Here is a 24,740-nt window from a genome sequence, read left to right as displayed (position 1 = left end):
CAATGAGGATTAAGTGACTTGCCCAGGGTCACACAGCTTGTAAGTGTCAAGTGTCCAAGGCTGGATTTGAACTCGGGTCCTTCTGAATCCAAGGCCAGTGCTTTATCCACTGTGCCACCTAGCTGTCCCAGCAGTCTACTTTTCAAAAGGTTGCTTAGTTGTTTTTTTTCTTCCCTTGAGTAATTTTGATATTTACTCTGAAGTCAAAAGAACTTACTTTGCTGTTCTTTTAATGGTTATCAAATTGTGCCTGCTTCACTTCTTGTATATGTTATTGTTTGAGTTAGATTGGATACAACTGTAAAACTGGAAAAAAAGATTTAAAAAAATTTTTAAATTAGTTTAGGATACCAGAATTTCAGTATTTCTCTCCCTCCCCAGAATTTGATAGAGAGGACATATAATAATACCTAGAAGAAAAACAGGAATGCATTTGAATCCATTTCTTTCTGGAGCTTCTGTGATTCTTTACTTTTTTCTAGGAGACAGATTCCAGTATCATAATATCAGAAGTTTTAGAGCTAGACGATACTTTAGACATCACCTCTTCAGATTCTCTTCTTTCCACTGGCCCTGAAGCTCAGCTTGTTTGGACTCAAGGTGGCAGTATTATAAATCAGCTTTTTAAAAAATATGGCTCTTACTGACTTTGGTGTAGTAAATCAGAGCTATTACCTCTCTACTGTTCCAGTCTATTAAATATTTACTTCAAATGTTCTCTCTGGGCTATATTTCATGTAGTGGCTAACCTGAAGTCAGAAAGACTTATCTTTGTAAGTTCAAATCTGGCTTCAGAGACTTAATATCTGGGTGACCCTGGACAAGTCACTTAATCTGGTTTACCTCAGTTTCCTCATCTGTAAAATGAGCTGGAGAAGGAAATGGCTAACCATCATAGTACCTCTGCCAAGAAAACCCAAATGTGGTCATAAAGAGTGACTGAAACATCTAAAGCACAACAAAAGAATCTCAGTTTTCTAGCATGATTGCCTGATTTTACAGATAAACAGATTGAGAGGTGAAATAATGAAGGTTGAACAGATAATTATTGAAAAAGTCCAGGACTAAAAATCAAGGTCTTCTGTCTCTTAAACTTGTGTGTTCTTTATGAGATATGACCCATGTGCTGAAGAGAGAGCTAGCCTCCCTTTCAGGAAGACTTGTGTCCATATACCATTCAGAACTTTATTGGCCATATGAGCCTGGGCAGTCATTTGATTCCCTCAGGGCTTTCAAACACTCTTAAACTCTTAAGTTGCAGAGTAGCTGTGGATCTGCATTGATGGAGGGAGCTTACTAGAAGCTCCTTACTAAGATCAAATCACAAGTGGTGTAAGTATATGCCCATGTACATATATGATATTAAGTATTTAAAAAATAAAGATAGTTACGTTAAAAATACATTTATATCCAGGAAATCTTCATTAGTTACATTTTAAGTTTTTAAACTTTGGTTTTGCTAATTTGAAAGCAATATCTATTTGATTCCCTTGTCTTAAAAGTTATAGAATCATTTGCTCTTAAAGTTCTAAGAACTTTATGTTGTTCTTATTTCAAGGATTTTTACATAGAATCATTTTTCTTTAGCATGCATGCAATCTTGGATATTTGTACTTTTTTTTCAAGTGTGATAGCAAGCACAGTGGATAGATCAAGGGGCCTGAAGTCAGTGTGGTCTTAGACACTAGCTGTATGACTCTGGGCAAGTCATTTTTTTTTTTTTTTTGCGCAGGGCAATGGGGGGTTAAGTGACTTGCCCAAGGTCACACAGCCAGCAAGGGTCAAGTGTCCGAGGCCGGATCTGAACTCAGGTACTCCTGAATCCAGGGCCGGTGCTTTATCCACTGTACCACTTAGCCGCCCTGGGCAAGTCATTTTTGTCAAAGATGGGTATAATAATAACACCTACCTCCTAAAGTTGTGGGCATCAAAACAATTAGTAATAGCAAGCACAATATAAATGTTATTATTATAGGACTGTTTTAGAATTAGAGGTACCACAAAAATCAGCAATTAATATATCCTGTCTTCAGCTCTTTCTTTTTTCTTGAATAGTTTCCTAAATACTAGGTTTTCCTCACAATTGCCCTGCTTTAAAGTATTTATATTCTTAATAGTCTTAAGTCGTTGAGTTCACTTGTTCATTCACTGGTCTTTCCATATATACTGCTTACATACTACTTGATAAATGCTTGTTTTTAATGCCCCCCCCCAGAAATAATTATAGTCAGCATTATATATAATAAGTTATATACAATATATAATTATTGACCATAATATATAAAGTTTATATTATAATGCTTTTTTATATTATATAGCTTTGCAAACAATAAAGTTAAAAGTAAGGCGTTTGTGTGATAACTAAATTTGAAATTGATATCAGCTGCATTTTGGTAATGTTTTTAAAAATTGCATTTTTCGGGGGAAATTAGGCATGCGTTGCTTGTATGTATTTAAAATCAAGAAATTTATTTTTTCCTTTATTGGCCAAATTTAAATTTCATGACAGAAAATGCCTAATGGAAACAATACTAAACTGGAAAATGAGAGTTGAGTTCCAATCCCCACCATAAGTTAACTATTGTGACCTTGAGAAAGTCACTTCTCATTTTCCCTATCTATACTAAAGGAATTAGACTAAAGCCCTAAGAGCTCTTCCAACTGAAATTCTGTAATGATTTTGATATACTCTTTAAGTGTTTAAGAGACAGGAAAAGAACCCTTTTAAGCAAGTGTATGAAAGTGGTGTCAATTTAGCATTCCCTTTTCATTTGAAAGTAATGAAACAAAATATGAAGTTGAGGGGTGTTAGGGGGAAATTGGGGCTTTGGGGTAGGGGTCCTTAGGAATTCCTCTTTAAAGAATTGTACCCTCTTGCACACAAATCCAATTAGAATAAAATAATAGCTTAGGTAGTCTGCTTTGATCAGATTCTGTGTATATTATAAAGAACCAGATCTAGAATAGTTTTGGATTTCAGGTTGGCATGTGTCTTCTGTTGGAATCCACTTATTAAATGGATTCCAAAAAGCTTTCCTACATAATCAGAGGTACCTTGAAGGCACCTCATGTGGTTAGTTTTATGTATTCTACAACCACATACTTCTTATGCTAAAAGAGTACTTCCAAAGTCATAATTTTGTGGATTCAGTGGTATAAAGATGTAAATATCAAAATGTTTAATAAAATTTGCCATTCAACACAGGAGGAACTGTCCTTAAATAATAACTCTGATATTTTAACCTTATTAGAAATTGATTGTTATTTTCCTGAATTAAAAAAAAAATGAGCCTCTAGTATTTTTCTTGATTCCTTTGGGGAAACAGGAAAAATAGAAAAGGAAGTTCTTTTGTAACTTTACAATTGAACTTTATATGGAATTACTTGTACACCATTTTGAAGGCTTATTGCATTAATTTGGGGGGAGTACGTTGGAAAACATTCACTATACTGTCAGTCAAGAAACTTTTATTCCCCCATCCCCTAAGTAGAAGCCTTATTCAAGAATGTCTACTAACAATAGTTGCTGCCTCTGTGGGTGGGAATTGCTGTTATATAGCCAACTGTCTTTGTAGACTATGTACTCATTCAAAGATTTTTTTTTGATTGCAGTATCTTTTTACAGCACCTGTTACTGCAAATCTGAATCTTGTGATTGTCACCTTTGTCAGCCATGTTACCTGACAGAACTGTCCATCACCTTTAACGTGGACTAATGGTTAATATTGATGCAAGTTTTCACAGAAGCACAAATGTGAATTTGCCAATATATTTCTCTGGCTCCCTTGCTTTTGACTGTCTTGACCTTAGCAAAAACAGCTATTCTACTTGGGTGTCCTGCTTTAGTTCTGTATCTGTTCTCCAAAGAATCTTTTGTAGTAGTAATAACTAGCTTATGTTTGCAGAATGCTTTACTTTCTCATTTCACTCTCAACATGATTTTATGAAGTAGACAGTGTTAAGTATTTCCCTATTCTACAAATGAAGAAACTAGGTTAGAAAGGTAAAATAATTTGCCCCAAAGTCACAGTAGTTAGTAACAAGCATTGTCATTGACAAGCCTGAGGTTCAGATCTAGAACTAATTCCAAATCTAATGTATTGTGTTGTGCTCTTCAAGCTTTTCTACTTTGCAGAATTTCATTTTTGATCATCATGACCTTTATGTGACAAATAACTCAAGGCTTTAGGCTTTGCTGAAGATTTTACACAAAAAAGTTGGACATGAACACTTCTTTTATATACCTTGAATTCATGTTTAGTTTGAGTTGATGACAGGGCCATTCAGGTTTTTTTGTTTTGTTTTGTTTTTTGTAGGACAGTGAGGGTTAAGTGACTTGCCCAGGGTCACACAGCTAGTAAGTGTCAAGTGTCTGAGGCCAGATTTGAACTCGGGTCTTCCTGAATCCAAGGCCAGTGCTTTATCTACTGTGCCACCTAGCTGCCCTGCCATTCAGGGTTTTGTTTGTTTGTTTGTTTGTTTGTTTGTTTGGTTTAATGAGGCAATTGGGGTTAAGTGACTTGCCCAGCATCACAGCTAGTAAGTGTTAAGTGTCTGAGGCCAGATTTGAACTCAGGTACTCCTGACTCCAGGGCTGGTGCTCTATCCACTGTGCCACCTAGCTGTCCCATCCCATTCAGTTTTAAAAGTCTAGTAGGCAATTTGTACTGCTGAACTGGCTCTTAAGAGAGAAACAGTGCTGGATATATAGATCTGGCAGCCTTCTGGCTGTATAAATCATCATTACCACCTTGCGACCTGATGAGGTCACCAAGAGAAAAGACCTACAATATACTGTTGGGGTACACTGATAAGTGTTAATAAGCTTAAAACTGCACTAAACTTTTGGGACACTCTATATGAACTTCAAGAGGAAAACAAGTGGCAATAGGGAAAGGAGTTTTAAGGAGGATGGTGAGGGGGGGGAATTACCACAAATAAAACAAACTTCTTGATCTTGAAGCGGCATTAAATAAAGGAAGGTGGGGTGGGCGAGTAGTGGCTGAAAAAACACAAGACTCTAAGGTCAAATCAGTTGGGGAATGGCTGGACAATTATGGTATGTGAATGTAATGGAATATTGTTTTGCTGTAAGAAGCAATGAAAGACATGCATGACTTTAGAGAACCTTGAGCAATTTTAACTGATGCATAGTAAAGTGAGCTGAACAAGAACAGTTTATACAAAAACAAACAGTATTGTAAAGGAAAACCACTTTAAAGACTTAGGAAGCTTATTATTCAGTGTAGTGAGTGACCATGTCTCCAGAAGACTTAGAATTAATCCTGTTATCCACTTCCTGACAGAAAAATTATCAACTCCAGGTGCAAAAAGAGATGCATGTATGGACATGGCTAATATGTGGCTTTTGCTTTACTACAGTTTGTTACAATGTAGTGGGGTGGGGTTTTTTGTTTTGTTTTTGTTTTGCGGTTTTTAATTGGAGAGGGGTGTCATGACCCTAGAAACATTTTCAGAAATACACAGAAGAAAACAGAAGGAAATTCAGAAGGAAGCCTAAGTAGTCTAGTTTGGAAAGTAATGTGTAATTTTGTGTTTTTTTGAAAAGCATATAGTTTGAAATGGAGATTCACTTTCATACGATACATTCATTGTGTTCTCATGTGTATGTGGAAATAATCTTTTTTGTTTTTAATAATAAAATATAAAAGATTAAAAACTATACTTTTATATTTAAAACTGGAGGTAATGGAGAATCTCTGTACTTTTTTTTTTTTTGACAGGGCAATGGGTTAAGTGACTTGCCCAGGATCACACAGCTAGTAAGTGTTAAGTGTCTGAGGTCGGATTTGAACTCAGGTACTCCTGACTCCAGGGATAGTGCTCTATCCACTGTACCACCTAGCTGCCCGAACCTCTGTACTTTTATGAGATAGACATATTTATGCTTCAGGAATAGCACTTTGAGAAGCTGATGGATTGGAGTGGGAAGAGATTTAAGGCAGGGAGATTAATTAGAAATCTGTTTCAGTAGTCCAGGTGAGAGGTGTTAAATGCCTGAATTAGGGTTGTTACTGAGTGAGAAGAGCATGTATACTAGAGATGTGATGAGTAGAAACCACAAAATTGGGAAAACTAATTGGATATGGAAAAGTGAAGAGTTGAGGATGACACAGGGTTGTCCTATTTGGAAAAGGGGAAGGGAAAGTTCATTCCTGTTTTTGACTTCTTGAGTCTGAGAAGCTAACAGACATAAAGTTGGAAATGTGTGATAGGCAGTTGGTAATTGAGTATTAGAATGAGAGAGAGAGAGAGAGAGAGAGAGAGAGAGAGAAGGAATTATCTGTATAGAGATGGTATTTGAATTCATGGGAGCTGATGAGAGAGACAAAGAAGTGGGCCCTGGGACAGAGCTTTGGGACATGATATGGTTGACAGTCTACTCAAAGAGACAGAGAAGAAGCAGTCAGGTAGGAGAGCCAGGAGATAAAGTTGTGAAAATATAGAGACAGTATCCAAATGGAGAAGGTAGTCAACAGTGTGAAATGCTATGGAGAGATTGAAAAAGATGACAATTAAGAAAAGTTCATTAGATTTGGCAGCTAAGAGGTCATTAGTAACTTTGTAGAGAAAGCTACATGTATTGCCATTCTTTTTATAAGTTGAAATGGTGCTGGTGTATATGTCTTGCTATTAGAAGAAATTGACTTTATTGTTAAACTACTAGGCATAATCAATAATCGGCAAGTATTTAGTAATGGCTTTATAAATTCTTGTTAATTATTTCCATTTGGCACTCTCTGTGTAAAGGGCACCAGGTAATCCAGTTATCTCTCATCATGGCATCTTTTTTGGTCTTATTCTTTTGTATGATAAATGTATTCCTATGTTGTTGTTCAGTCATTTTTCAGTCGTCTGACTCTTTATGACCCTATTTGGGGTTTTCTTGGCAAAGATACTGTAGTGGTTTGCCATTTCCTTCTCCAACTCATTTTATAAATGAGGATCTGAGGCAAACAGGGTAAAGTGACTTGCCTAAGGTCACACAGCTAGTAAGTGTCTAAGGTAGATTTCAGCTCAGGAAGATGAGTCTTAATGGCTTCAGGCCTGGCACTTTCCAGCTTTGCCACCTAGCTGCCCATACTCTTTCTATGTAGGCATGCTTAAATATTGAATCAAGCAAGAAATAATATTCTGAGATTTCAACCTGCATTAGGCTTGGGTTTTTAGAAACCCTGTTTGAGTTTTTCCCATGTTACTTGATAGATTGAACTGGGCCATATGAGAACTAACTGGGAATATGAGCATTCCTTCTCCAGTACAGTCTTTTCTTTGTACCCTTCTCAGCAATAGTTAGCTGCTGTGTCCTTATACATGGGCTGTGGTATCAAGTATGCTGCTGTGGTCTTTAAGGTCTTTGGTACAAATTTTGTAGCAGGATGGGGAAGAGGAAGATATTTTTCTAATTACTATAATAAGCTTTAATGTTCTTATATACTTTATATGTTTTTGCCCTAGGATTTTGGGAATGAGTTGATTATCATTGAGTGTGTGTGTGTGTGTGTGTGTGTGGGGGGGGGGGTAATCCTTGAGTCTTCTACACACATCAGCCATATGTAAACCTTTTGTCTTTCAGCCCAAGCTGCAGAGGGAAAGACAACCTGACATAGGGACGTGGGAACAGCTACCCAGAGAGAGAACTGCAGAACATCCTTGGTACAGTAGCAGGCCTGTACTCCAAATCCAAAATCCCTATACTTTTTCACCAGAGTGAGTAACATCTTTCCCTCTTCTTTATCAAAGCGAGTCATTGCAGTACTCCTTAGCTAATTCCATTACAGCCTTTCCTTTCTTTATCCTCCACAGATATTTTCCTGCCCTCTGGACCACCCTTCTTTTTCCCATAACATCTGTCTGTCTGTCTGTCTGTCTGTCTGTCTCTCTCTCTCTCTCTGTCTGCCTATCTCTTTCTTCCCCTCCCTACCTACTGTCTCATATAAAACTTGAATATGAAATGAGTTGTTGGCAAGCACCTGTGGTTATTTTCCTGTAAAAGACATTATTATTCTGCTCTCTTCTGGCCTCAAGAGGCTATTACACATAATTCTATTGGTTGTCAAATAAGTCACTACTTAGTTGGTTAATTTGTATCAGAAAAAGTGTCCTATACTATATAATCAGTGTGAACATGTCTTCAGATTTGAAGTAATTTATAGATTAGCTTTCCTAATATGCCTACTTCCAATCTTCCTTTGTTCTCTGGAAGATCACAATATAGAAAAGTCAGTTTGGCTACCAAGTTGAAAAGAAGAGATCACTTACCACAAGTTATTCTAGCCTTATAATTAAGATGGTTTCCAATCCTTTTCTCTCCAGGAGAAACACAAGTAGTAGTAATGAAATCTACATTCTTAACTGCTTACCTAGCAGTCAGTAATCTTCCTACTTAGGTATACATCTGTCTACAAAATGGAATTCTTAAAATAAAAGCAGATGTGTTCATTTTCTCTGTGACTAGTTTGTCTAAAGAGGAAAGGCTTTTTTAATAAGATGAAAATTTAAATGGTTTTTTCGAATTACAATTTAAAAAGGACTTTATTTCAAATATGACATTAGCACTAATCTCATTTTTCATTCAGTGAATATTAATGGAATACTTAAGATGGACAAGCATGGTGGGAGTTTCTTTGTTGGGGATTACAGAGGAAGTAAGTCTTGTTATCAAGTATCTTATAATCTAATTGGGACAATAAAACCCATGCACTTTCATTTAGCAAACATTTATTAAGCACTTTTTTGGAAGTTATTCTGCAATCTGCTAAGGAAATAGAATTATAGATAAGACCACGGTCCTTGCCTTTAAGGAGCTCTTATTTTAGTAGATACATACAGAAGTTAAATAACCATGCAAGGCACACCATAAAATGCCACACATGAGTGGTATAGGCAACTCTTTTTGAATTGTGAAGATTTCATAGATTTTCTGAAGTACCCTCCAAAGATGCAGATTACAATTCATCCACAGCTGCTCATGCTATGTAACTTTTGTCTTTTTTACTATAAATTCGACACGGGGGTCCTTTCTTGAATACCAGTGTATATAACCATGACTAGTGGGATTCAGGATGGAGGATATCAGAGTGTGCTTATGCAGACAGGCAATCCCACCTGGAGGTCAGTGATGGGGATTTCAGCTATATACTTTAAAAGAAAAAGAAGGAAGGGATCCAGAGAATCTGAGCAGAGGCTTATGTTAAGGAATGAAGATTTGGATGGTCAAATAACAGTAATTAAACCAAACTCATAGGTGTTGAGGTGTTTGCATTTGGGTAATAGAGGGAGATAAAATTGGATAGATGGATTAATGTCAAATTAAAGAGTCCTGACTAAGGACTTTATATTGACATTTGGGCTCCATTGGCAGGTTTTTTAGGGAATAAATGACATGATAATGGGTATTTTGGAGGTCTTATCTGCATAAGATATATATGAGAGAGTATGGATTTAAGTAAGGTGAAGCTGAAGACAGGGAAACCGAGTAAGGTCATCACTTAACAGTAAGAATGAACACAGGTGGGGACGATTTAAAGAGCATTTCAAAGGAAGAGTTGTTAGAAGTTGTAGATGGCAAAGAGAAATAGCTATAGTTAAAATGTATTTGCATACTTAGTCCTCTTTCCTATGGAATCAGGAAGAGGGTTCGAATCCTTGCTCTACTGTTTACTTCCTTGTGACTTTGAGCAAGGCAGCTAATCTTGGGGGGGGGGGGCCTTAGTTTTCTCTATTGTAAAACAAGGGAGTTGTACCCTCAGGGAGATCTCCAACGTCCCTTCAAGGTTTTTGTGATCCTAAATTATCAATTTAAAAGCATTCTTTGTAAAAAACATTTAAGTTTTCCTTTTAATATCATCCTAAATCATAGTAGGAATGAGCTTAATTTAGGTCATGACCTGAGAAATAAGAGTAGAAGCAAATTTAACAAGCATTTTCTTCTGGTTCTATTCTTTAGAGCTATAAAATCACCTCAGAATAATAAATACAGTATTTTAAGTCTTTTAGCATGGAATTTGGGAAGAATATATTTTTAAATTAACATAAGTAATGATTATTGAATCGTATCCCTTCATTTTATGGATGGGCAAATTAAGGCCAAGAGATGTTAAGGGACATAGCTATGTTTCTTCAGATGGTGGCAAAGTTATCTTTGTTCTCATGATTTCTAGTGTCTCCCATGCTAATGAATCATTGCGCGCCCCCCCCCCCCCCATGAAGGTTAAGTGACTTGCAAAGGGTCACACAGCTAAGGTCAAGTGTTTGAGGCTGAATTTGAACTCAGGTCCTCCTGAATACAGAGCCAGTGCTTTATCCACTGTGCCACTTTGCTGCCCCCTGGAGGTTTCATTTATATAGGAAACTTTTAGATGAGGATACTTCCTCTTTAAATAAGTGGACACCTCTGCATTTTATAATGTTACAGACCTGCCTAGAGAGCAAGTGTCAAACTGAAATGAGTACCTGCAGACTACATATTGATTTAGGAAACCACAGATTAGAATCATCCATATTTCATTGTATTTTTAAATTGCTTGCTAAACATTTTCCAGTTATATTTTAATCTGGTTTGGGTTTCAGTCAGAGTGATGTGGACCACATGCAACTGCAGCTGCATGGCCTACAGGACTTAGAAGTTCAATGGCTTGGGGCAGCTAGGTGGCACAGTGGATAAAGCACCAACCCTGGAGTCAGGAGGACCTGAGTTCAGATGTGGCCTCAGACACTTGACATTTACTAGCTGTGTGACCCTGGGCAAGTCACTTAACCCTCATTGCCCCGCACAAAAGAAGAAGAAGAAGAAGAAGAAGTTCAATGGCTTGTCCAGCCAGATTGGTCAGGCAGAAATTGAACCTAAGTCTTGTGGATCTAAAGGTAGCTCTCTATCTACTCCACCACCCTGTCTCTCCTTAAATATAGTGGGATAGCAATTAAGGACTTAAATTCTCCATTTATTCTCTTTTACCTAACTTCCTCCTTGGAAATGCCAGGCTAAGTTACTTTGATATGATTAGTCATCCGACAAATGGTTGGTTATAACATGGGAAACATGCTCTTTCCCTTCCCTCTTCCACTTCCTACACTGTCCCCTTACCAAGCTAGCCTGGTTTATGCCTAGGGCCTTATAATCAGGGATTTAAACTTTACAAGGTATTGATCTCCTCATAATTTGCATCTGTGATACTTCTTAATCTGCTTTTCTTTCAAGCTTGAGGGCTGGAAAATAAGAGGATATTTATGAGAAAATACTCTGTTATAAATTTTCTCCTACTTCATGTCTGTCTCTACTCCCCCCCCCCAAAAAAAAAAAAAAGCTTAGGAAAGTGCTTTTAAGTTAACAGAATGAAAGATCATAGTTCAATCTTTATATTAGAGTATTTTAGGTTTGGAGAAATGCCAAAACATTTGTGGTTATATGCCAATTTCAATTTAACTATGATATATGATTTAAAATTCTTGTAGCACTATATCTGTGTTGTATTTTAGGGTTTATAATTAAAATGTTATAGCAATGGAAGTAGTTGTTGTTGGTTTTTTGGGGGGGGGGGACAATTGGGGTTAAGTAACTTGCCCAGGGTCACACAGCTAGTAAGTATTAAGTGTCTGAGGCTGGATTTGAACTCAGGTCCTCCTGAATCCAGGGCTGGTGCTCTATCTAATGTGCCACCTAGCTTCCCCAGAAGTAGTTTTTCAAACTTAAAATTGCAAGGATATGTGTATACACACATACACACCTTAGTAGTCCATATTTCTTTGCTACTTTCACTGTTTTGCTTCTTTTACATAGTGCTTTGCCAGCTATATGATAGAGTAGATACATCACTGGACTTGGGAAACTCTGAATTTAAATCCTATCTCAGATAACTGAGCAGCTAATTATGTAACTGGGCAAATCACTTCACTTCTTTCAGCTTTGGGGATAATAATAGCAGCTACCGTACAAGGATCAAAGGAGATAACATATAAAGTGCTTTGCAAACTTTAAAGAGCTATAAAAATACTACTTTTTTTTTCTTTTTTAATTTGTGTAGCAAGTGTTCTTTGGGTTCACTATCCCAGAGTCAGGCTGCTACATCCCCTTCTCACGATTCTAGAAGTACTTGTGAGGGGTTGGGGTATCTCTAATGCGACTGACTCACACTCCCATTATGGATGTGTTCCCCTCACTGTTAGGTGCCAGTAACTTAACATCAATTGAATTTCACAAATCGATATTTTCTTCTGTGATTAAGCAAGAACAGAGTACAAATGTTCCCTTTGCCTGCAGCACTTTCAAGGCATATGCTTCCCTATACTACTATGGGCTCAGACATAAGTGGTTTGTACATATCATTGGTCTCACAAAGTTCTTGCCCAAATGTAACATTATCCCAGATGAGGGCTTGGCTGTTTTGACCTGGGTCCCAAAGGTCATTCCTCACTTTTGGGGGCAATCAGCTGGGCTTGCAGCAAAACCCTGCATGGGCTGGATGCCTGTATTCAAAGACCTCAGGTAGCTAGTTCCCCTGACCTTTCAAAACTTACAGCCATAGTCCTCCATCCTTTCACCTTGAATGAAAGAATAAACTCTGAGGCAGGTAATATCAATGGGATCACATCTCAGCCTCTGATGAACAAAGGCCTAGGACCTGTCCCTTTACAGCATTATCTACAGCATTATCTTTCTCTGGATGTTTGAAAGTAAAGGAGTCAAGTCAAATAAAGAGAGAGTTCAACCAAGAGAGGTAAAGGCTGAGACTGAGGCCTTTTGAAAGATGTCTCTAGATCTGGTTTTACATGTGAAGCCTAGTTAAAAGGCTGCTGTTTACTGTGTGGTTAGCAGTCTGGAATCAGTTACAGAATGTCCTCACATGGTCAAAAGTCTCTCCAAAGTGTTTCTATTACATATCATGACTTTCCTTTCCTGGAAGCAGGTACCTTCTTCTACATGGGGAATTGTCTCAGAGATACTCTGTGCAGATGTCAGGCCCACATTCCACTTGATAAATAGAATCAGACCTGATTAGCTCCTTTTGAGTAAAAATGCAGATTTGAGTATCAGTCAAATAAAGACCGTACCCCAAATTGGAGGGAGCAGATTAGATTTAGAATCCTAAAGAATATTCACATACATTTAAAATAAGATACAAAATCTCATTGAAAACACATAGTAGTTGGAGGTTATTATCAGAGTAAGTGGTTTTACGTCAAAAGTAGGTGGTTGAAGATGGATGGGGTAAGAAAAACCCACTCCAAAGTGAAGAAAAATTTCGACATGGGTCAGATGGAGTGAAAGTAACAAAAGATGAATTTGAGAAGTTCATGGAGAAGAGGAGAACAAAATAGTCAATAAGGTACACTACTATTTCAATAAAGCGCTTGTACATTTAGGAAGGGCAATGTAGATTTTGCATTAGTAGATGAATCCTTTTATGCTTTGAAGTTTAAAGCAAATGTTTAGTAACTTAAGAGTAAATTTTAACAGCCCTTGAAAATGTTTTTTTTTTTTTTTAATTTTTTAAATTTTTTTTTTTTTGGCGGGGCAATGAGGGTTAAGTGACTTGCCCAGGGTCACACAGCTAGTAAGTCTCAAGTGTCTGAGGCCTGATTTGAACTCAGGTACTCCTGAATCCAGGGCCAGTGCTTTATCCACTATGCCACCTAGCTGCCCCCTGAAAAATGTTTTTTTGAAAAATATGGCTTCTTCAGTTTTCCTCAGAATTTCCATTCTTCAACTTCCTCCATTTCCCCTTTAACAAAATTCCATCATGTCAAAATTTCTAGAAATCTTGTATTTCTAGTGTCAAACATGTTTTAATATTTTAAAATTATTCTTCAAATCTAATGTCAGTTAAAAATGTAAAAATTATTATGAGACTGTATAATTATAATTCATATGTTTGACATATTGCAACTAAGTCTGTCAATCAGCAAACATTTATTAGGCACCTGCTAGGTGCCAGGTGCTGTACTAAATGCTAGGAATACAAAGAAAAATGAAAAACAGTCCTTATTCTCCAGGAGCTAATAGTCTATCCATTCTCTCAGATAACATGCAAAAAAACAATGTACAAATAAATATATACAGGAAATTTGAGATGTCCTGCAGAGAGAAGGCACTAGAATTAAGGAGGCTCTAGAAAGGTTTGATGTAGAAGGAGTGATTTTAGCTAAAACTCAAAGCCTGGGAAGCCTGAGGGGCAGAGATGAGCATTCGGGATATAGGGAACAGCCAGTGAAAACACCTGAAGTCAGGAAGTGTAAGTGTAAGGAGTGTAAGAAGTAAGAATACTAGAAGTTGGGGGGAGCCCTGAGGGAAGGGCTTTGAACACAAAACAGAGGATGTTATATTTGAACCTACAGGGGATAGGGAGCCATTGGAATTTACTGAGCTGGAGGATGGTGTGCTCAGACCTATACTTTGACAGCTTAGTGTACACTGGAGTGGGGAGAGAGTTGCGGCAGGGAGATCACCCATCTGGCTACTTCAGTAGATGGAGGTGATATGCTAAGGGCCTTATAACAGAATGATGACAGTGCTAGAGGAGAGAAGGGGACTCCTGTGAAGATACTGAGAAGGGGAAACCTTGGAAGTTTTGAGGAAGGATGAAAGTATTTGGAAGAACTGCTGTGGTGAGTGGAATAGTGAGTTAATTGCCTAGGGGGCATTGTAAAAGGATTGCCTTGCAGCACTGAGAGCCCAGTTTAGGTTATATATAACACAAGTTAATAGTGCACCTAGTAAAAAACATTTCATCATTTTCAGCAGCATCTGGTACTGGATCATATAATTTCAAATTTAAAAGTATTTTAAAATAATTTTGATTTTTGTTACAAATGGAAATACAAAGCTGCTGAACTTTAAGGACTGTCAATCGAGAACTTTTTATTCAACATTTATGTCAGGAACTAAACTGGCACTGAGGATAACTAAGCAAAAAGCAAAATAATCTCTGGCCTCAAGAAGCTTATATTTGAAATAGGCAAAAACTTGAGTATCATAATAATAAGATAAGGTTATTATATTTTCTTGATTTTATGTCTCCAAAGTTCAGCAAATAGAATACTAAGAGGAACTTGATGAGGTGAAGGAGTGGGAGGGGAGAGAGGCGAGATTATAAACCAATCTCTCTAATTAATTAAAATTATTGCCATGTAAAACTTCACTGATTTAGTAGAATTTTCTGGGATTTCACTCTTGACTAGTTTCTGCTTCTTCCAGTACTTTACTTTCATTTATTGGATATGAGAACTGAACATTTGTCTGGATTGAGACAAATTTCCCTGGCTTTTTCTATTACTTGATATATTGGTTTAGTGGAAGTACTTATAAAAAGAGACCTATTTCTCTTGCATGCTACATAAAATGTAGAAATTTGAACCATGCAAAAAGCTAGGAAAGTCAAAAGCTGTGTTAAAGATCTAAAATCAAGGATATGTTTCAATGAATTTCTGGCCCATCCATCTGTATTTTGTAGCAGTTGATACCTTTCCATATCAAGTCTTATATGTTGCTTATATTTTAATCCAGTGAACTGTAGTAAGGATGCTACTATTTGCTTAATATTTTTTTCTTTGATTCATGGACTCAGAAGACGTGAAGCAGTAGACTATAGGTAATTATCCATGAAAAATCTTCCTAATGCATAGTTTTCATAATTTTGAATTTTTCAAAATTAACTTTTCTCCCTCATATCTTAGTTTTTATTTTAGCACAGACTCATCTCTAACTATCATCCATGTAGGAATTTTTGCAAACATAGAGAAGAAACTGTAGTATTTTTGTCATGTCAGTCATGTTAGCCATGTTTTATGGTAGAAAAATGACACAATGGAGGGCTTCCCCAACTGCCCCCCCCCACTCCCCACCATTAATGATAGCCCTCAGCCAAATGACACTATCATTCTGTTACTTTAGCATCATTTGGCTGGAGAAGACCTGGCATCTACGCTGATGGTTTAGAAAGCTTTATTATTTTATAAATCAACTGTGCTATTATTTCTCAGCAGTTAGATTTTTGCTCTTGGGTTTAGGGATCCAATATTTTATTAATTAAGGCTATTTTTTGAATTGAAGAAGCCCAGTCTTGGAGAGTCAGAAAAGAACTGCTTTGCTCTAAGCTTCCCACAGCTCTCTGAAACTTAAGAACCTAAGTTTATATTAAGGACAAGCTTTTTCTAAACTATCTTAATTCCTGAACCACTGTAGTTCTGTTCTGACTCCATGTTTGGTTTGACATAAGGGAGCATGAATTTTTATCTTGTTGGGGGAAAAGAATTGCAGCTTTGTTACCTAAATAATGTGCTTTTAGAGAAATATTTTTTTTTATGATACAAAACTAATGTGAAAAAAACACTTGGAGTATTATCTCTGAATGCTCTGACTATAATTTTCAGGTGCACAGAAGAGAGGAACATGGCTCAAGAAACTAACCATAGCCAAGTGCCTATGCTTTGTTCCACTGGCTGTGGATTTTATGGAAACCCTCGTACAAATGGCATGTGTTCAGTATGCTATAAAGAACATCTTCAAAGACAGAATAGTAGTAATGGTAGAATTAGCCCACCTGGTAAGTAGTTCTTATGAGGAGTGTATCTATTTTAAGTAATGTGTATAAACTAGAGACTCTTTGCTCACTTACTACAACACACCCTACACACACACACACACACACACACGCATTGTGTATATACATATGAACATGTGTGTGTATGATACATGTATATCTTTGGTAACTTTTAACTAACTATTCACCCAGGATAATTATAGAATATATTGCAAATTGTCATGCAGACCTTTGAAAGTATTACTTAATCTGCAGAGTGTAGGGGGTAGGCATGGAGGACTAAGAATTCTCCATTGGGGAAAATTTTTATCTCCAGCTAATGGGAGTTATTTTATGTCTTTATAAGTAGAAAAGACATCTGTTGGAGAAAAGAGCGTCCCCACAGTTTAATAGTGATAAGTGGCTGGTAAAAAGACAAACAAAAATGCCTTAAACATTTTAGTGAAGAGTATGAGTTATTTTTTACAGCTTCTAAAATCCTTGTTTGTTTTTTGTTGTTTCATAGTCTAAATCAAAATCCAGAGTCAACTTAATGGAAATGTCCCTGATTTTTCTTTAAGCTAATATTGAAATATATTTTTTTTTTACTTCAGTTTCCCAAAAGGTTCTAAATCAAGTGAATAAGCAGGAGCTTGTATTAGAATTGTCACCTCAAGATTAATTGCATTTTTGCCGTAGATGATAGAATATTTTTATATTTTCATGTTGATATTTCCAAAAGTGTTCTTATGATACTTAAACAGAAATTAGTTTTAAATGATTTCTAGTTGTAATAAGAAATATCTCTGCTATTTTGCATTCACCTTAAAAGTAAGTCACTTTAACCTCTGCCTTGGAGGTAGCTAGGTGGTTCAGTAGATAGAACACTGGGCCTGGAGTCAGGAAGACCTGAGTTCAAACCTGGCCCTCAGTACTCACTAGCACTGTGGTCCTAGGCAAGTCACTTAACCTATGTTTGCCTTCTTCCTCTGGAGAAGGAAATGGCAAACCACTACTATCTTTGCCAAAAAAAACCCCCCATATGGGGTCACAAAGAATTGGACAAACTTAACAAAAACAACACTGTGTAATATAAACAAGTAGGTCTTTTTTCTTGCTTTAACTCTTGTATTTATTATATTCATGAGAACTGATGATTAGATTTTAGAGTTTTTTATATATATATATAAATATAAATATATAAATTATATAATAATATATAAATTTTATATATATAAATATATAAATATATATTTATATAAGTTCGTTAGAGGAAAAATTGCTAAAGGACTTAAGTAGGCATTAGATACAGGTATTAGAAATGACAATAATGTCAGTACACATTTAGTGTCTTCATTATACTTATGAAACACTTGAAAGGATAACCTACTGGACTGAGAATGACATTTAATTCTAACCTCAAACTCTTAAGGTATATTTGATGGTAGACCACTTTTGAAGTTTTTTACCAACCACATATGTGTGGATTTAGACTAGGGAGATGTTTGTGGGTTAAACAACAACAGTAATAAAATGGGTGGATTTTTCTTCCTAGTTTATCCTTCTAACCTTAAAACTATTACTTTGCTTAAAATAGTTCATTGGAGATCTGTTGAGGAAACATGTATATGGTAACAAGTATTTCTAAATGAGGTAGTAAAACAATGTTTGATATTTAGTGGAAAACTTGCCAACGTATATAAACTTTAATGTGAAATGTGGTATTTTTACAGCAACTTCTGTCAGTAGTCTGTCTGAATCTTTACCAGTTCAGTGCACAGATGGCAACGTCCCAGAAGCTCAATCAACATTAGACTCCACGTCTTCCCCATCTATGCAGCCAAGGTAAGGACTCTTGAAGACTCAATTAAAAAGATAATTAAAAAGAAAGTATATAGTACTTATGTTTGACCCATTTGCTTCCTGAGGAATTGTGTGTGAAAAAGTGAGTTTCATTCTGGTGGTTTATGTCCAGGTCTGTAACTTCTGTTGTTCTCATTTTACATTAAAACAATTTTATTTTTGTCTTTGTTTTCCCTCTGGGAACTTCCTTATTCTTTGGATCCCTCTGTAGTATTAAGAATTATAGCTGGTCAAGTTTTTAAACATTAATTTATTGATAAAGTTCTCTTGTGTTTTCTCTGTCCCAAGTTCATTTATATGTTAAGATTTGATGATTTGCTTTCTTCCTACCTGTGGGTTGGATGTAGTGCACATAGTATTAGAACCCAGTTTACAAAGAAGTAAACTGATGCTTAAAATGCTCATTGCCTTGTTCCCCAGATCACAGATCTGAACTGAGAAGAACCTCAGAAGCCAAGTAGTTCAACTCTCTGTCATTTTACAGATGAGACTGAGGTCTTAGTAGATCAAATGACTTTTTAAAGGTTATACATGTAGCTGATTGTCCTACCCATGATTGACATTTTGTTTTCGTGAATCCAAATCCAACATATTTTCCAGTATTAACAAATTATTTTTTGCTAAAGAATGTAAGTCTGTTTCATATTCTTTTGAAACATAGTACCATACATTGAGTGAAGATTAAACTGAGTAAGCCTTCCTTCATGTGTACATTAGTATATTTTTAACTTTGACTTTTCCGTCAGTTTAGAGACTTTAAACAAATTTTATTGCATTATGTTCTTACTCCACAGTTGATATATTATGTCAAAACTAATTTCCTACTTTCCTAGGTTCATAAGGCCTAACTTAGAAGTGAAAGAAACTATAGAGGACATCAATTCAAACCCCTCTCTTTCCATATGAGGAAGCTGAGGCACAGAGAGGTTAAGTGATTTGCCCAGAATCACAGTTACTAAATGTCTGAAGCAAAATTTGAACTCGGGCCCTCCTCACTCCAAGTCCACATTCTCACCACTGTGCCACCATATCATTTGTGGCTGTTTACCTTAATCGTAATGGTTTTTAAGCATTTATTCTTTGTGTCACTCATATCACCTTCCTCTAGTACCTGAAGCATGTTATAGATGTTCCTACTGTACCTTCTGATGGAAAGAATTACTTAATGGGGCATTTGAACTTCTTTCTAACTGAAGTACTTAGTTCAAAAATATTATTGGTTTTCTAGTACATTTAGATGTACTAAAAATTCCTCCTTTTGTTGATTCCTTATGTTGTTACAAACTACTACAATTAGTTGGATTGTTGCTTGATTATCTAAAAATACTAAATAATTGAAACATGAACTTTCTCGGACTTTTTTAAATCTAAAGATTTATCCTTCTCTCTTTTAGCCCTGTATCAAATCAGTCACTTTTATCAGACTCTGTAGCATCTACCCAAGTGGAAAGTACATCTGTGGACAAAGCAGTACCTGAAACAGACGATCTGCAAGGTGAGGAACTGACCGAGCAGGCACACGGACATGTCCCTTCCTAAGAGACCCTTTTATATTTAATGCCTTCCCAGCGTCCCTGAGCATATTGCATCACTAAATGAATGTGGTAAACTGACTACCAGCTTGAAAAAACCCTTCCTATTTGAGTGGGCCTCAAATGGTACAGTATGATATATAGTATTTGTTTATTATAAAGAGAGGAAATTCAAAGCTGAACAAAATTGATCAACCGCCTTTTACTTAGTTTATAACTTATTAATGATAGGACATTGGTTTGGTTTGCTTAGGCCAAAGGGGTTTGATCTCAATCATTAGTTCGTCTTGAAGCTTTCATTAATTATCCTTAAAGCCGCCTGCCCTGCCACATTCCTTACACTCCAGAGAGGAGGGAGCACATCCAGTAGCTATAGTTGCCCTTCCCCACCAGTGATATGCAACATCATTCACACTGTGGTCAGCATTTTCTATGTTCAGCACACTATTCATGACTTAAAGGTTTTTTTAATGAAGATTTGATCATCAGTATGGAAGACAGATTTGGTGGGAAGAGTCATAGTGGATAACACAGGTGGTTATTGCAGTAAGCCAGATGAACTAAGGTGGTGGGAATGGAGAGGAAGGGAAAGAGACATTTTAAAGCATAAATTACTAGGCTATATCTACTGTGTATAAATGATGAACAAAACTATGAAACAACAATGACTTCAGAGGCATCTTTAGACCTTAGAAGAGACTCTTGATACCAGACAGAGGAGGGATCTTGTTTCAGAAGGATGATGAATTTGGCTTTAAATTTGGGAGTTGGGGGAGTTTGGCATCCAAGTAGAAATTTTTAATATATAGTTAGACTTAAAGGTTGAGAGTGAGAGATCAGGATTGAACATATGGATTTGGAAGTCATCATCATAGAAAGATGGCAGTTTAAGGCAAAAAATATACAAGTGTTTCAATGAGAGACTTTGGATATAGAAAGGATAAAACTTGGGAATTTTTCTATAGCTAAACAGAGCAAACGGGAGCTAGCAAAGAAAGTGGGAAATAATAGAATCTGTGCTGGATTTAATCTTGGAAATGGTGTCATTCAACTCCACCATTTTAAAAATGAGGAAATTAAGGGCCACTGAAGTGAAGTGACAAGATTAGCTAGTGACTTTAGGGATAGCCTGACATCTCTGGAAAAACTTAAGCCAAAGTTTAAACCTACTGGGACGGTTGGAGAGAAAACATACACACGAGAAGTTTAAGTAGGAATAGCTTGAACATAGGTAGAATAAAAACCAGAATACCATAATATCTTAGAAGTGAGAGGGTGGAGATACTTAGCACTGTTATACAACAGTGTTGTTAAGAAGAATGAAGATAGAGAAAAGATCATTGAAGCCAGCAATAAAAGGGGTCTATTGGTGACTTACAAAAATACAATTTCAGTAGAGGGAATGAAATTTAAGTCACCAGGGTTATGAAGGGAATAGGTATAGGCAAATAAACTTGTAGGTCTTAACAGAAAGGTGTGGGATTTAAAGGACTGAGAAAAATCTATGAACTAGCATTTTCTAAATTTCTGTCATACAATATATGATGGAACTGATAAAATAGAGGAGTGTTTCCCAGTTGATCTTTTCCCCTCCTCAGTTTACTGAGAACTAATTATATACATCTCAAAAAGAACTTTAGAGCACCACATAAATAAGAATGGGATGAGGTTCTGAAAATACTATACCTCATAGTTAGCTCCCTCTTTCCTGTGTGCAATGTAATTGTTTTGAGGTTGTCAGCCCTGACTGTAACTATTAATAATTCATATAATTATTTGTTATATAATTATATTTATATGTCATATATTAACAATAATTAATAACACAATTATTTGATACATAATTATATTTATATAATGATAATTATTATTAGCCTAACTCATTTAAAGAAAAACACTGTGGGGAAAATTTGCAGCCTCCTTTTTAGCTGGTTCACTTAACCCTGTTGATCTGAGGTGATGGTATTTAATGGTATTTAATGGTATAGGAGGGCTGAGCTTTATATTCATTTCTTGTCTTTCTCTGTTGATGAGTGGGAGGAGGATATTAGATCTACATGGGAGTCCTAAACAACAGGAACAAGGAGGAAAGTGGGAAAGTTTTCTTTAACAAATTGGACTCTGTCCTCAGGAGGAAGTTTCTTCTGAGTTATATACTTGCTCCCTTCATTATACTGTCATTCAAAATGAAATAATGATAAAGTGCTCAAGTGCCCTTACAATAGTATTATATAAATACCCTTTTTCATGTTTCATCACATTGACTGATACTTTAGTTTCTTCTGCTCATATCCAGAGATACCTCAAGATGAGCCTAGACGTCATAATTCTGTGTAGCCTTCTGACATTCAATGCCAAAGGAAAGAGCAAATTACCTGTGAAAATTGCTGAACTTAGATGATAGAGATACTAAAAAACTAAATTAGTAAAATTCTTTTTAAACATTTAAGAGAATATTTAAGACTTAAATGTATAAGTACTCCACACAAGGTAAGTTGTACTCTTGACTTCTTGCAGGATTCCGTTATTTAACATTGCAACTGGTAACTGTTTCTTAATTAGAGTTCTAAAAAACAGATTTGATTTCACTGTTCAGACTCCTAAACAGATGTGTCTAACAGATATTGGTAAAATTGGTTTTTTTAAAGTCCGTTTTAATTTAATTAACCAAAATTTGTCAACAGTAATTTTTAGTGTACTTTTAACCTTATCCATCCCTTTAAATTAGTGTGGTCTTTCTTTGAGTATACACACAGACACTGCCCATCCCCTACCCCCAAAGCAAATCTCTGATTACTTATTAATAAATGGTTTTCAGTGAAAAATTAGAATTTATAAAATTTATGTTTTCATAGTAACATTTAATTTCCCTAATAAAATGGTGTTTAATATATCATTCTCTAATAGACATGGTCCATACCAGCTGCTTGTTTACAGTCAGATGAAGTTGCCACTTGGCTATCGATTGCTATGCTGCTTCTTTGAGACCAAAGACTGAGTTCAGACTTTCCCCTCAGTTCAAAGCCAGAGTTCAGATTTCCACCTCAGCCTGATGTCTTATGTTCTTACTTTGCTTTTCCATCCTTAAGTGACCACAGAATGGCATTTAATAGGAACAGATGCCATTTATAAAACTGCATGCTATTTTCTTCATTTCTCATAGTCTGAATTATTAGTGGGATAAAAGGAGGCATTTGGCCGTAAATTTCATGACATCAAAGAAAAATTACACTATTGTGGGAATTAGTGTGAGGCCCCTTGGTAATACTTCAGTCAGTAGTATTTCAGAGCTCATTTTGAGCAGAGCACTATAGTAGGTACTATGGAAAGATGCAAAATGAGTTAGGGTGTTCCATACTTAGAGTAATGGATTATCATAAATATTAACTGCATTGTATGTTTGTTAGTATAGCTATTGTAGATGTGTTGTCCTTGCCCACAAGGGCTTTGTAATCTTAATTAGCTATAAAATATAGCACATGATTGCAAAAGATATCCAAAGACAAGAAAATTAATATAATGCTTATGGTGGCAATTGGAGATGGGTTAGGAAAGGGAAGTTTTATGTATCTCAGTCTTTGAAGGTAAAAGGAATGTTTTCTTAGCAAGAATGTGGGGTGGAGAGATGGCAAAGTGATACAAGTAGACATATACAGAGGACTACAAGGAGCTTTGTTGGCTAAAGCAGAATCCATGGTGAGGAGAAATGAAGATAACATCACCCGGCATCAGGAAACAAATATGGTTACAGGACTGGCACTGAATAAGTAGGAAATTTTTACAGAAAGGAAGACAGGTGAAAATGGATGAACTAAATAGGGAAAGAAATGTTAAGCGGATATTCTGATGTACGCCTAATTAAAAAGAAAATGCCACGTTCTCTACACATCTTGCATTTCTAAATAAAAAATATTTTATGTAAAATACAGTTGCTTTAAAATATATACAGAGGAGTCACCAAAAATTAATTAGTTATTTGTGTTGTGATTTATGGTATCCTCTAACCTTCAGGTTTTTTATTCTTCTATCTTTGTATTTCCTGAGCCAAAAGTATTTTAATTTTTATAGAATGATTAGAAAGTGAAGGATATGTCATGGCGTGGGTGAGAAGTTTTATTGTTTGTTTTTTTGTTTTGTTTTGGGTTTTTTGGTGAGTCAATTGGGGTTAAGTGACTTGCCCAGGGTCACACAGTTAGTAAGCGCCTGAAGTTCCAAGAGGGACTTTTGATATGACAATCCTGACCTCTGGGATTATCTGTCTCCTGGGTCAACCAGGTAGTAGAGCACCTGATTAACATTTAGCTTCCTGCTATATATTTTTATTTCCCCATACTTCCTTGGTATGTCTGTCCTGATATCTAGTTGATCAATCTAGACTTTTATAGTGCCTTGAGATTAATCATTTTTCACAGGAAGAGCTTCCCAGCCCCTGCTGCATCTCACTGGTGCAGTGGATGAAGAACTGGCCCTGGATTCAGGAGGACCTGAGTTCCAATCTGGCCTCAGGCACTTGAAACTTACTAGCTGTGTGACCCTGGGCAAGTCACTTAATCCTCATTGCCCCACTTAAAAAAAAAAAAGTTTCTCATAGGGAAAAACCCCTTCTGATAGATTTTAGGCTCATGTCATGTATAGTGCTAATAAAAAGTACAGATCAGAGGATAAAGAATGATACATTTACTTTGGAGACAGGGGCTTGGAAACAAAAGAGGAGAACTAAAGGAGATAATCCGAAGGAACAGGGCCCAGGTCTGGCTATTTTAATGACTAGACTGAAACATATGAAGCCTGAGTTTATTACAAAAGT

General features: G+C 36.3%; 1 protein-coding gene across 6 annotated transcripts in view; it reads left to right on the top strand.

The window, feature by feature from the left end:
• Nucleotides 1-24,740, top strand: part of ZFAND6 (zinc finger AN1-type containing 6) — a 93,199-nt gene that overhangs the window by 62,114 nt on the left and 6,345 nt on the right. For all 6 annotated transcript variants that reach the window (XM_043982677.1, XM_043982676.1, XM_043982682.1 and 3 more), the window contains 4 exons: nucleotides 7,598-7,731; nucleotides 16,390-16,562; nucleotides 18,272-18,383; nucleotides 19,796-19,896. In XM_043982677.1, coding sequence (XP_043838612.1) covers nucleotides 16,409-16,562; nucleotides 18,272-18,383; nucleotides 19,796-19,896 — 367 coding nt within the window. In that variant the 5' untranslated portion in view covers nucleotides 7,598-7,731; nucleotides 16,390-16,408. The remainder of the gene's footprint in view (nucleotides 1-7,597; nucleotides 7,732-16,389; nucleotides 16,563-18,271; nucleotides 18,384-19,795; nucleotides 19,897-24,740) is intronic.

This window comes from Dromiciops gliroides, chromosome 2 (assembly GCF_019393635.1).
Source record: "Dromiciops gliroides isolate mDroGli1 chromosome 2, mDroGli1.pri, whole genome shotgun sequence".
Classification (NCBI taxonomy): domain Eukaryota; kingdom Metazoa; phylum Chordata; class Mammalia; order Microbiotheria; family Microbiotheriidae; genus Dromiciops; species Dromiciops gliroides.
Note: the sequence above shows the minus strand (reverse complement) of the source record. Positions and strands in the feature narration are given on the sequence as shown.